Source organism: Lynx rufus, unplaced genomic scaffold (genome assembly GCF_022079265.1).
Source record: "Lynx rufus isolate CCGP_SWC_20201006 ecotype Redwood Valley unplaced genomic scaffold, mLynRuf1.p SCAF_16, whole genome shotgun sequence".
Classification (NCBI taxonomy): Eukaryota; Metazoa; Chordata; class Mammalia; order Carnivora; family Felidae; genus Lynx; species Lynx rufus.
Window position 1 is genome coordinate 14428359 of NW_025814830.1, and position 12692 is coordinate 14441050.

At 58.7% G+C, this 12692-nt stretch overlaps 2 protein-coding genes across 2 annotated transcripts; one reads left to right on the forward strand and one right to left on the reverse strand.

The window, feature by feature from the left end:
* Positions 1–728: 728 nt before the first annotated feature.
* On the forward strand, positions 729–8064 carry LGI4 (leucine rich repeat LGI family member 4). The gene is made up of 9 exons (XM_047078268.1): positions 729–901; positions 1310–1381; positions 1624–1695; positions 2821–2892; positions 3025–3096; positions 3333–3502; positions 5491–5655; positions 5778–6283; positions 7112–8064. The coding sequence occupies exons 1-9, from the start codon at positions 729–731 to the stop codon at positions 7424–7426; spliced, it is 1617 nt and encodes a 538-aa protein (XP_046934224.1). The 3' UTR covers positions 7427–8064.
* Positions 8065–9119: 1055 nt separating this feature from the next.
* FXYD3 (FXYD domain containing ion transport regulator 3) lies at positions 9120–12337 on the reverse strand. Its single transcript, XM_047077440.1, has 7 exons — positions 12298–12337; positions 10667–10699; positions 10532–10555; positions 9736–9810; positions 9614–9650; positions 9267–9304; positions 9120–9139 (listed from the first exon to the last, which is right to left on the reverse strand). Exons 1-7 carry the CDS (start codon positions 12335–12337, stop codon positions 9120–9122), a joined length of 267 nt encoding a protein of 88 aa, XP_046933396.1.
* Between the last annotated feature and the right edge of the window lie 355 nt (positions 12338–12692).

The window sequence follows — 12692 nt, forward strand, 5'->3', positions numbered from 1 at the left end:
GTGGCCAGGATGGCTCCAGCCCCCAGCTGTCTCTTCTCCCACCCCCTCGGCCTGCAGAGCCATCCGGTCCCCACCCGGGTGACATCCTCCTTACACTCCCTGAGTGGGGTGGAGTGGGAAATCTGGGGAGGGGGCTGGCTGAGAGTGGTCAGCTCCAGCCCTTTGTGGCCCCTCCCCTCCCATGGGGCCATCCAGTCCCTTCCTTAGGGCTGCTCTTCCTATGGCCTCTGACCCCCTCCTCCTTCTTACGCTGCTTTGCTGGGCGCACCCGGTGCCCAGTGAGTCCCTTTCCCAAACCTCCAAGGAGAAGGGGCGTGGGAGGAGGGGAAGAACGGGGAACTGGAAAGGGGGGTGAGAAATAAAGATAACAGACAGAGAGAGAGACACACACACAGGCCAACAGGCAGACACTCAGAGAGAGAAACAGAGATAGAGAGACAGACGGAAATAAAGAGAGAGAGTGGAAAACAGGCTAACTCCCTGAGTCAGAAATACAAAAAGGGACAGAGACAGACAGACAGGGAAAAAGAAGTAAACAGAAAATCAGACACCAAAGGGATAGGGGAAGAAAGACAGGCTGAAAGAGAGACGGAGGAAGGAGAGCGAAGCCAGGACGGGGCGTGCCAGCTGGAGGAATGGACGGTCGCCTGGCATGGGACGTGTAGTGGCCCCAGCCCACAGAGCTGGGTGGGCAGAGAGGAGCCGGGGCGCAGCGGGGGTGAGGGGGGATGGGAGGGGCAGGCGTTGTGCTGCTGCTGCTGCTGGCCGGAGCGGGCGCCGGGGTGGCCTGGAGACCACCAAAGGGAAAGTGCCCTCCGAGCTGCTCGTGCTCCAAGGATAGTGCCCTGTGTGAGGGCTCTCCAGACCTGCCCGAGAGCTTCTCCCCGACCCTGCTGTCACTGTGAGTGTCACCGCGAGGGTGAGGATGGGAATCCTGGGGCCCCAGGGCTTGGGGGCAGGGGGCCGGGCCCCCGAGGACATGGCCCTTCAGGATCTTGGGAGGTGGGCAGCAAAGGATGTTGGGATGCCTCACAGGGGGCTGCTGGGATTGGGACAGGAGCGGGAGGGCAATCCCGAAGCACAGGGGCAGCGTTTGGGGCCCCAGAAGGGGGACAGCTGGAGGGAGGACTGAATGTTGCCAGGATCCTCGCCAAGTGAGGAGGGCAAATGCCTGTGTCCCTGGGATGTAAAGGAAATACATCCAGGGTTGGGGTGGCATGTCAGCGTCCCCCAGACAGGGGACGGCTCTGGGGCGGGGCTGGAGCCTGGGGGCGGTTTTCTCCTCACCCACCATCGCCCACGTCCCCAGCTCACTCGTTAGGACTGGAATCACCCAGCTGAAGGCCGGAAGCTTCCTGAGGGTGCCCACACTGCACCTGCTGTGAGTGGGGCCCAGCTGAGTGGACAACTAGCTCGAGGGAGTGGGTGGGTGTTCACGCAGGTGCGTGTGTGTGGGGGTGCACACATACGTTTATGTGCATGTCTGTGAAAGCACCGTGTGTGTGTGTGCGTGTGTGTGTGTGTGTGAGACAGTGCCCACCTGGGTTGAGGGTGGAGGCCGAGGTTAAAATGTCAGAGAGGGGGCAGCAACTCTGCAAAAATTCTTTCTTGCTCCCTTGCCAGCCTCTTCACATCCAACTCCTTCTCTGTGATTGAGGACGATGCATTTGCGGGCCTGTCCCACCTGCAGTACCTGTGAGTGAGGCCAGGGGATGGGGGCAGGGACGGGGGCTTGGTAGAGTGTGGCTCCTAGAGTGGAGGGAGGTATAGAGGCTTGCTGGCACGGGCGGGAGGGTCCGGACAAGGGTCCCTCCTGGAGGGGCAAGAGGCCTGGCGTCTTGGCAAGAAGCCTGCTCACCTCCCCTCTCTGTGCTGCAAGGTGCACAAAGGGCCTAGGGAACCCAAGACTGTTTCTGGCCCTACCCGACTTAGGCCTGGCGTCTTGGCAAGAAGCCTGCTCACCTCCCCTCTCTGTGTTGCAAGGTGCACAAAGGGCCTGGGGAACCCAAGACTGTTTCTGGCCCTACCTGACTTAGGGGAGCCCGGGGAGCGGACAGAGAGGCCGGAGGCAAGGAGATGTTTCGAATTAACGGGAGACAACTCTGAGGCGGTGATGGTAGGGGTGGCGGGGAAGGCGGTACGACGACGCCGGCATTGGGCCGGTGTTGGCGATAACGGTGTTGAAGGCGATGCTGCGGCCGCTCGCGGGGAAGTGCCGGCACGAAGGAGGACCATGGAGTGGGGATGACGTTGGCAAAGATGGCGGACCCGATGGCGATCGCGCCGGCAGCGATACTGATGATGGGGTCTGAGCGGTCGATGTTAGCGTTATCAGTGTCGTGGGTGTTGGCCATCACATATCGGTGTTGCTATTGGCGGCGGCTGTGGGTAGGATGTCGGCGTCGGCGTCGTGTGGGCGTAAGGGCGACGTGGTAGGTACTGGGCTTGGCGGGGACGACGGAGGTGCGGGTATGTGGGAAAACTGTGGCTGTAGGGGTGCTCGTGGCGGGTAGAGAAGGGGGTGCTGGGGACAGTGGGGCCGTTGGTACCGGGAGCGCCTGTCCCAGTGCCAGTGCTTCTGGAAATGGTGGCAGTGGTGGTGATGGGGTGGCAGCGTTCGCTGTCAGGCTGGCCACGAGCACAGGGTTAGGCTCCTGGCTCCTGGGACTGTAGTCTGGGACCCTGGGGAGGAGAGGTTTCCCGAGAGGCGTCGGCACATTCCAGGGGCCTAGGGCTCCCGTGGGGTGAGTTTCCCCCAAGCACGACGGGGCCACAGCAGGGAACCCAGGGCCTCCCGCTCACCATGCCTTCCCTCCACAGCTTCATCGAGGACAATGACATTGGCTCCATCTCTAAGAACGCTCTCAGAGGACTTCGCTCACTCACACACCTGTGCGTGCCCCCAAGGCCTTGCCCCTCTGCTCACCAGCCCTCCCTGACAGGCTCCCCCAGGCCCCATCACCCCATCATGCGGGGCATCCAGGTAGCTGGTGACGGTTCCTCCTCTCTCTCTCCTTCCACCAGGAGCCTGGCCAGTAATAATCTCGAGACCCTCCCCAGATTCCTGTTCCGAGGCCTGGAGACCCTAACTCATGTGTGAGGCTCAAGGGGGCTGGGCGGGTCGGGGAGTTGGGGAATGTTTGAGAGGGAAGCGGATTGCTGTGCCCACTTCCGGTTGACATAACTAAATACGGCTGCAACGGTCCTCACATATTTCCTCACTCACCTCTGGGGCCCCATCCCGAACCCTTGCCCGGGGAGGGGGCGGGGAGTGTGGCCTCCAGGGGGCGGTGGAAGCCAGGTCGCAGCCCCTCCCCGGCCTCTTGCCCCAGGGACCTCCGCGGGAACCCGATCCAGTGTGACTGCCGCGTCCTCTGGCTGCTGCAGTGGATGCCCACCGTGAATGCCAGCGTGGGGACTGGGGCCTGCGCCGGCCCCACTGCTCTGGCCCACATGCAGCTCCGCCACCTGGACCCCAAGACGTTCAAGTGCAGAGCCATAGGTGGGGGCTTTCCGGGCAGGGCGGGAGGGACAGCAGGGGTTCCAGAAGAAGGCGGGAGATCAGGGGAATGGCTGCCAGGGCTGAAGGGCTCACCTCACTCCCTGCTCTGCCGTTTCCCAGCTTGTGAGACCCTGGGCAAGCAGCATCACCTCCCTGAGCCTCAGTTTCCTCATCTGTAAAATGGAGGTAATAAACAGTGACGTAGTGAGAATTCAGTGATGTATCTGCACCTGCATCTGGTGCAGAACCTCGGATGGGAGGCCCTCCTGAATGTTCACTCTGCTGGTGTTATTAATATAAAAATGACCTTTTAAAAATACTTGCTACGATCCTTCTGCTTTCCCATAAATATATTTTGGTACCTTTACGGGTCCCGGGCACTGCAGAAGACTCAGCAGCGAGGAAGCGCAGAGGAAGGTGGAGCGTGAGAACCCAGAGCGGTCAGGGCTGGGATGGGGGAAGCCGACAGAGCCGCAGACGCCCAGAGCCAGAGCGAGGGCCGGGGAGGGCTTCCCGAAGCAGTGCGTATTTGAGCTCAGATCCGAAGGCTATAGATACAATGATCGATTATTACCATCATCTAAGTGTGAGACACGTTTTTGGTCTGTGGGACCCATAGAACCGGAGAATTTAGCTTCAGTTATCCCGCAAAGATTCACTCTGTGTCCAGCCCTGGGAGAGGCAAGGGGCACCAAGATAGGGCCCCGCCCTCAGAGCCCTGGAGGGTGAGGACGCAGGCATTAAATAAAACGTTGCAGAAATAAATGTACGCTATGCCTTGTGATAAACACAGGGAGTGGTGAGGGAGATTAAGTGAGGAGGGCGGTCCTACCTTCCATGGGGCATTGATTGGAGAAGGCTTTTCTGGAGAGGCGGCTTCAGATCCAGAAGAGTGCTGTAGACAGAGGGGACAGCATGTGCAATGGCCCTGAGGCAGCAGAGAGTTTGTCCTGCTTGAGGGTCACAGGCAGGCAGTGTCCCGGGGAGTGAGTGCAGGAAAGGACACAGGTGACACTGAAGGCTGCAGGGGCCTCACTGTGTACGACTTTGAAAGCCACAGAGAGCAGAGTGGCCTTTATCCTGATGGCCGTGGGAAGCCGTGGAGGGCTTGGAGCAGGGGGTGATGACAGGATGGACGTTTTTAAGAGAGCCACCTTTGGGTGGGCATCCTTGGTGGTTTCGTTCATTGCTTCAACCCTGGTACCTGGAGACAGGGCCTGGCACATAGAGTGATGTATTAGAACCTGGAGTCTACCGCCGGGCCCGTCCACCACCGCGCTGGGCGACCTTGGCGCATCACGACCAAAGCTAGGCTGCTTACCATGAATTAGAGAAGAGAGGAGGGACTGAGGTGAGCAGTCCAGGGCGTGGGACAGCCTCTGGGTGTTGTCCTGGCTTTCATGATTGAAAGTGAGTTATGGCACGTCCACGTGCCGGGTCACGGGGAGAAGGGGAAAGGGACCGAGTCCGGGACGAGCCGTTGCCAAACAAGTGAGGCGACCGTTACCCCCATCGCTTGGCTCTTTTTCCCTTGGAAACCTGGTGTGGACAGGGCCACGCCTCATCTCAGGAGGGAGGTGTCGGGGGAGTGCTGAGACAAGGTGGCCTCTACCTGGGCAGTTTTGTGCTCCAGTCCGATTTCATGGAAGATGGCAAGGATGGATTGTGCCGGACGGTCCCGTGCCTGCCTCTCGGCCCGTTTCCTCATCTGTAAAACGGCTATGATGAAATGTCCCTCACAGGGATCTTGTGGAGTTAAATGAATCGATAAATACGTTGTCTCTAAGCAGTTATTTGATGATGTCATGCAGCTTAGAAAACACAGTATGACCGTGTTGCTGTGACTTAAGTCGTCTATAGATCAAAAGATTCGCTATCCGTCCCTTTGAGGTGCACACCCCTCATTTCAGAGATGTGGAAACCGAGGCTCAGCGATGAGGGCCCTCGGGGTCCCCCGTGCCTCCCTGACTCTCTCCTGCCACCCCCAGAGCTGTCCTGGTTCCAGACGGTCGGGGAGGCGGCGCTGGGCGTGGAGTCCTTCTCCTACCAGGGGGAGCCCCACATCGTCCTGGCACAGCCGTTTGCAGGCCGTTGTCTGATCCTCACCTGGGACTACAGCCTGCAGCGTTTCCGGCCCGAGGAAGAGCTGTCCGGTGAGCACCCCCCTCGCATCCTCCCGCCTGTCCCCGTAGCCTGCCCGGTGGGGTGGGGGGGGGGAGACCCCGACCTGCCTGGCTGGCCTGACCGCCCCTCCTGCTCCCCGACCCCCCCACAGCGCCCTCGGTGGTGTCCTGCAAGCCACTGGTGCTGGGCCCGAGCCTCTTCGTGCTGGCCGCCCGCCTGTGGGGTGGCTCGCAGCTGTGGGCCCGGCCCGGCCCCGGCCTGCGCCTGGCCCCCACACAGGCCCTGGCCCCACGACGGCTGCTGCGGCCCAATGACGCCGAGCTCCTGTGGCTGGACGGGCAGCCCTGCTTCGTGGTGGCCGACGCCTCCAAGGCGGGCAGCACCACGCTGCTGTGCCGGGACGGGCCCGGCTTCTACCCTCGCCAGAGCCTGCACGCCTGGCACCGGGACACGGATGCCGAGGCCCTCGAGCTGGACGGCCGGCCCCACCTGCTGCTGGCCTCTGCCTCACAGCGGCCCGTGCTCTTCCACTGGCTCGGGGGCCGCTTCGAGAGGCGCACAGACATCCCCGAGGCTGAGGACGTCTATGCCACGCGTCACTTCCAGGCCGGCGGGGACGTGTTCCTGTGCCTGACACGCTACATCGGGGACTCCATGGTGAGGCTGGGCCCCTCAGGTGGGGCAGGCAGCGGAGGCCACAAGCCAGACCCGACCTGCGGCCCCCCTCGGGGCTGGTCTTTCAGCACGGACCCCACCTTGCACACCGGCCTTGAGACTGACCTGACCTCTCAGGCTGACCTTCGAACTCTGACCCCACCTAGTGTTCTGATCTTTGAACTCTGGCCGCCCTGACACTGACTCCAAGACAGTGACCCCTCAGGCTGGCTCCCCATAAGCCGCTCCCTGTCCCCCGACATTGACACTGGCCCCACGATTCTAATTCTACCGCCAGACTCCGGCTCCGTAACTCTGACACGCTCCAAACTCCCACTTGACCACAATCACCGCACTCTGAGTCTCCGGGGCTGATGGCCCACCCCCTCCAGCATTCTCATTCTGGGGTGAGATACCGCCAGGCAGAGCCTAGAAGGCACTGATCTGACTCAGGTGTCCCCAGGACACGTGTGGGGAACAGATTGTGGGTGTAGGGATGGAGGGGGGGGAGACCAGGGAAGAGCCTGGCGTCATGGTCCAGGAGGGAAGTGACTGCGCCCGGGCCGGAGTGCAGCCAGAGGAGATGGGAGAGATATATCCCATCGTGGGTAAAGCTGACCGACTCTGTGTGGGGCGTGAGGGCGAGAGAGGGGCCAAGGATGACTTCAGGTTTGTGGCCCGAGCAGCTGGGTGGTGACACGTGTGAAGGTAAGAAAGCTGCAGGAGTTTGGGGACCTACAGGCCTGTCTCCAGGCTGTCCCAAGTGCTCGGAAGGGCTGCAGGCCTGGCCCTCCTGGACCCCAGGCCCTAACTAGTGGCCACACTTCACAGGTCATGCGCTGGGACGGCTCCATGTTCCGCCTGCTGCAGCGACTGCCCTCGCGTGGTGCCCACGTCTTCCAGCCGCTGCTCATCGCCAGGGACCAGCTGGCTATCCTGGGCAGCGACTTCGCCTTCAGTCAGGTCTTGCGTCTTGAGCCTGACAAAGGGCTCCTGGAGCTGCTGCAGGAGCTGGGGCCCCCAGCCTTGGTGGCCCCCCGTGCCTTTGCTCACATCACCGTGGCCGGCAGACGCTTCCTCTTCGCCGCTTGCTTCAAGGGCCCCACACAGATCTACCAGCATCACGAGCTAGACCTCAGTGCCTGAAACGCGAGGGGACCTTGAGACCTTGGACACGGCTCGGAGGGGAGGGGGCACTGGCGCGGGGAGTCCCAGGCCTCTGGACGCTCACTTGAACGGCCTCCTGGCCCTACCCGGGGTGATGGTATCTGTGAGGTACCGACCACAGGCCGAGTTCAAGACAAGGGCCTTGAACTTCCAGTCTGAAGCAACATCTCAGCCCGTGGCACACGCTCCGACCAAGCATGACTTGGGGGCTCCGGCTAGGGCACTGCAAGAAGCTGGGGTACCGAATCCATGGTGGGGGCGATGTGCAGAACTCCATGAGGTCTGGAAGAGCCCCCTCAAGCCCACTCCCCTCCTGCTCCCTCTGAAAGTACTGAGGAGGAGAGAGCTTTCCTTTCCCTCTAAACTCATTCTGGCCAATCTCTTTTAGTGCCCGCCTCCGTGACGTCATCAGTCGCTGGGCCGGTTTCCCCGCCCGGGCCTGCTAACTTCCTCTGCTGCTTTGTGCGCATGCCTCCTGCCCAGGCGGAAGCCCAGCGTGTTGGCCCTCTTGCGCCTGCGCAAGAAATAGGTGGGAAAGTAGGTGTTGTGGCTGGAGCCCCCCGCTACCCTTTCTCTGGAGAGGACGGGAAGTGTATAAGCTCAATAAACACGCTGTGCACCTGCCTCACCCATTATGGGATCTTTGGAAGAAGGTGTCTCTTGGGTGGCATGCGGGGGAGAGCGGAGGAGTGGTATCCCAGGAGCAGTGTTATGGAGGGGAGAGGTCACGGGGTGCATTTTGGCTGCCCCTGCTGCTTTTTCGCAAGCCCCATGAGTGTGGGCTCATGATTATGGGGGGCCTCGTGGGATGTTTGAAGGAAATAGGGCATGACGAAGGGACAAATCGCTGGTTTATTGTGGATCTCTTCTTTGGGTCATGTCTCAGGGCATCGTAGGAGATGGTTTTAGGTGTTTTGAAGGGTTTTAGGCGTTACATGGGGTGGCCCTTGGGGACATTTTGGAGATCTTTTTGGGTATTGGGGAGTCTCAAGGGAGTTTGAGGCTCCTCGGAGGTTCTCACGCCATGTGGCCACTATATATTATTAGTCTCATGGGGAATTATTTAGAGAACTCACAGGGACAGTTGGGTACTAGGAAGAGTTTTCTATAATCAAGTGGGGTCCCAGAGGTGAGTGGGGGGGGGTCATGGGGTCTTTCTATTCTAATCATAATCTATGTGACTCCTCATATTGTGATAGGAAGATCCACATCCTTGTTTTCCTGGGATGGTCTCAATGTCCCAGCATTCCATCTGGTTAGAGCGCCCTTTCACTCCCCAGAGTGTCCACCATTTGGCTACTAGAAAATTTTAAATTGCACCCGTGACGCCCCCAGCCTTGGGAGGCAGAGGGCAGACCTCATGCCATTCACCAGGCCTTTGGGTTTTTCCCAACAGAGAGATGATGGCCAGCTTCTGTGCCAGCTGCCAGTGAAGGCCCATCCCAACGTAGGGAGTCTTGAGGCTGCTTGGGCAGGAGACACGATCAACTTTTAGGTTAAAAATCGAACAGAAAGACACCCCACCCCCACCCCCAGTGAGAGGTGAGATGAGACCCTGGCAAGGCGGTCTGAGGAGAGGAGGGAGACTTCCATCCTGGAGTCCAAGCTCCCATGCAGAGCCAAGACTTGGGGGAAGAGAAGGGACGTCCATGTCCTTTTGGTCGATCCATCCTCAACAGTTATGGGCAGAGCCTGGGAGAGATGACGGGTCAGCTTGTGAATGCACATGGAGTTTTCTCCCCAAGGCACGTGCACACACGTGCACACACCCATGCCTCACATCCTGTGTTCCCCTCACCCCACGCTGGTCCTGTCTTACCTGGAGTGATGAGAGGAGGGGCGTCCCCTGGATGGTGACTAGGGAAAGAAAAGTGGTGAAATCAGTATCCACTCCCTTGTCCTCTCAAGGCTAGAAGATTCTCAGCTTGCCCTGACAGCTTCCTGGCTATTTTTCCAATGCTGGTTGTAACATTCCAGGGACCAAAGCTTTTCAGGATTTGGGGCCCTCTGAAGATTATCAGCTCTGAAGAATAAACCCGGAAAAATCTTAGTGGCACAAATTCTCCAGGGCAGCGCCGGGAGGCCTCTTTCTGCGAGATTTAGCTCCTTCCACCAGTGAAAGGTGTCTGTTCAGCGTGAGCCGGGCACACGGGAAACCCGTCTTACCTGGGCTTCTGGCTGAACTTGCACTTGCATTTCCCACCTGTTGGGGAGAGGGGATGGTTGGGAGAGAGGACCCGGGCCCACAGCCCTGCCCTGCCAGCCCGGCCACCAGCGTCCCCACTCACTCATGAGGACGATGATGCCGATGGTGCACAGAACCCCAGCACAGATGAGTCCACCGATCCGTAGTCTGTGCCAGTCTAGGAGAAACCCAGAGGGGGTCGTCAGTGCCTGCCCCTCCATCAAACCCCCATCTATCCAACAAGTAAGTATTGGGCACCTATGGCGGGCAGGGAGCCAGGGATACGGAGTGAACAGACAGCCCCCCAGCCCTCCTGTGCTCACATTCCCTTTCACACACAAACAAGCGATAAGAGATTCAATGGAAGGTCAGGTGAAGATAAGCCTTCTGAAGACAAATAAGCAGGGCCAGGGGACAAAAAGTCAGAGGCCCAGCGTGGTCAGGGAAGGCTTCTCCGAGCAGAGACCCGGGGAGGTGAGGCAGGGGGCCGTGGCGAAGGGATCGGAAGGTACAAAGGTCTGGAGGTCTGGAGTGTGTCTGCCGTGCCTGAGAGACGGCGGGGAGGCCACCGCATAGCTCGCCTCCTTCAGGCAGTTTTTGCAAGACAACCCTCCCCCCTGCCGTTGACTTGAACCCTAACAACGGCTTCCTGTGAACTGTCCTGGCTTCCTGTGTGTCTGTCCTGCCGGAAGAGAACCTTCGCAGGGACCAGATTGGCCTCGCTCATTCCTTTATTCCTTTATTCTATGGTGTTGACTGTTCAGTGCCCCACTCCTCGCCCCTTCCTATCCTCACCCTTTTCGCCCACATCAGACCCTCACCCAACCTAGGTGGGCCCCTTGGCACAAAATAGTAGGTGGGGGTGGGGAGGCTCCGGAGAGAGGGGTGCAAGCTCTCACCATAGTAGAAAGGACTGTTTTTATCTGCAAGAAAAGAAAAAAGAACGTGAATCCAGGACAACAGCCAAGATGCAGGGGTGCGGGGGGGGGCGGAATTTGGGGGTGACCCTGGTGGAAGGGTCCAGTCTGACTCACCTTCTGGGTCGTTGGCGTCCAGGGCAGGCAGGCCTGCTGGGAGAAGCGGGAAGGACAGGGGATGGCGGTGCCAGCCTCAGTAAACTGCCGGGCAGAGCCACAGAGCCTCAGGGGCCTCGAGATAGGGTCCCCTGGCAGACAGTTCCCCTCCTGCGGGCACAGGCGTCCGGCCCCCACTGGCTGCCCCTGCACCTCTCACCTCGGAGGTGTGGACTTGCCCCCGAGCCCCAAGCCTGTGAGCCCTGCCGGCACTTTGCCTCCTAAAATAGGTTTTAATCTGGGCGGCTTTAGGCCACTCTTTGGCCTGGTGTTTCCAGACACCTGCTAATCCACGCCTCCTGCAGAAATGGAACAACATTCTTTTTTTTTTTTTTAATTTTTTTTATGTTTATTTTTGAGAGAGAGAGAGAGAGAGAGACATGAACAGGGGAGGGACAGAGAGAGGGAGACAGAAGATCAGAAGCTGGCTCTGTGCGGAGAGCAGCGAGCCCGATGCAGGGCTCGAACTCATGAACTGTGAGATCCTAACCTGAGCTGAAGTCGAACGCTTAGCTGGCTGAGCCGCCCAGTGCCCCGTGGAGCAACATTCTTATCAACTCATCAAGATGACAGATGGCATCGGTTCCCGGTCATTCTCACAGCCTCATCCACACCCCACCCGTTCTGGTGTTTGCTCGCCACTTCCTTTTAAAGCAAATCACTAATTATAAGCTTAACGCACTTTACTCAAAAGTGCAGCTTTCTATTACTACCCTGGATGGAATGCCAATCTTGCCCGATGTGAGGGATAAAAAAATACCAGAAAAGCAAAGGACTAGGATTACATTCGGGCTAGAAGCAGTGGGCCACCTGAGCTCTGGGCCTAAGCTCTGTTCTTTCTTTGTGAAAAGGAGATTAACAATTTTTAATTATATTTAAAGCACAAATGCAATGTGCTTACTCTGCACTGGGCCCTGTTCTAACTGCTTTTCTTTCTTTCTTTTTTTAAAAAACTTTTTTTTTTAATGTGTATTTATTTTTGACAGAGAGAGAGAGACAGAGCATGAATGGGGGAGGGGCAGAGAGAGAGGGAGACACAGAATCAGAAACAGGCTCCAGGCTCTGAGCCATTAGCCCAGAGCCCGACGCGGGGCTCGAACTCACGGACCGCGAGATCGTGACCTGAGCAGAAGTCGGACGCTCAACCGACTGAGCCACCCAGGTGCCCCATCTAACTGCTTTTCAAGTACTAACTTGTGAAATGACTATTAAGTGCATACCATTATTGTTTCCATTTTTACACTGGGGAAACTGAGGCACAAAGGATTTCCGTAACTGCCGCATACACGAAGCTCCCAGTCATCTCTTGTACTAGTGTTAGGGAGGTGTTAAAGACACAGTACACAGGGCTGAGCCTTCTCCTCCCTCGAGAGGGTGACTTTGTAGCTGTGTGAGCCTCTGCTTTAAGAGGTCCTGTCTTTGTGTGTCCCTTGAAGTCACCAGTGTGGCACTTCTTACCCTCAAGGAGATGCTGTCCTGGTAGTCCCTACCCCACAAGGGAGGCGGAAAGCGTGAGAGGGACACACGTGGAACTTGGCCACCACTCAACAGAGGGGTTTGGGGAAAAGGCAGTCCCGGGGATGGGTACTCACCTGTCAGGAGGATGAGCAGGCTTAGGGTCACCTCTCGCATGTCCGCGTCCAGCTGGCCTGGAGGGGTGGGGGCGGATGGGGAGGGTCCAACTTGAGCAGGGCTGCGGGCTGCCAGACAGGTGCCTCTGGTTCCCAATCCTCTCCTACTCTGCCCCCACCCGGGGTACGCAGCTCGCCCCAGGGCAGGAAGGCTGGCATTAAAACCCACTCACTGGCTGGGAGGTAAGTGCAGGGGGGGTGGGTGACGACGCGGACCTGGCGAGGGACCACAGTAACAACTCACTGGACACAAACTTGGGGCTTGAAGCGAATTGCCCTGGCGACCAAACGAGGGAGGTGCTGCCTGCCGTTATCCCCATCTTACGGATGGGGAAACTGAGAAACTGAAAGCTGGA

Excerpts from the sequence above, each read along its gene's own strand:
- LGI4 (XM_047078268.1), top strand. The coding sequence starts at position 729 with ATGGGAGGGGCAGGCGTTGTGCTGCTGCTGCTGCTGGCCGGAGCGGGC. Across the intron at positions 5,656-5,777 it reads GCCCGAGGAAGAGCTGTCCG|CGCCCTCGGTGGTGTCCTGC; the intron begins GTGAGCACCCCC and ends ACCCCCCCACAG. Across the intron at positions 6,284-7,111 it reads GCTACATCGGGGACTCCATG|GTCATGCGCTGGGACGGCTC; the intron begins GTGAGGCTGGGC and ends CACACTTCACAG.
- FXYD3 (XM_047077440.1), bottom strand. The coding sequence starts at position 12,337 with ATGCGAGAGGTGACCCTAAGCCTGCTCATCCTCCTGACAG. Across the intron at positions 10,700-12,297 it reads CCTGCTCATCCTCCTGACAG|GCCTGCCTGCCCTGGACGCC; the intron begins GTGAGTACCCAT and ends TTCTCCCAGCAG. Across the intron at positions 9,811-10,531 it reads AAACAGTCCTTTCTACTATG|ACTGGCACAGACTACGGATC; the intron begins GTGAGAGCTTGC and ends GGTTTCTCCTAG.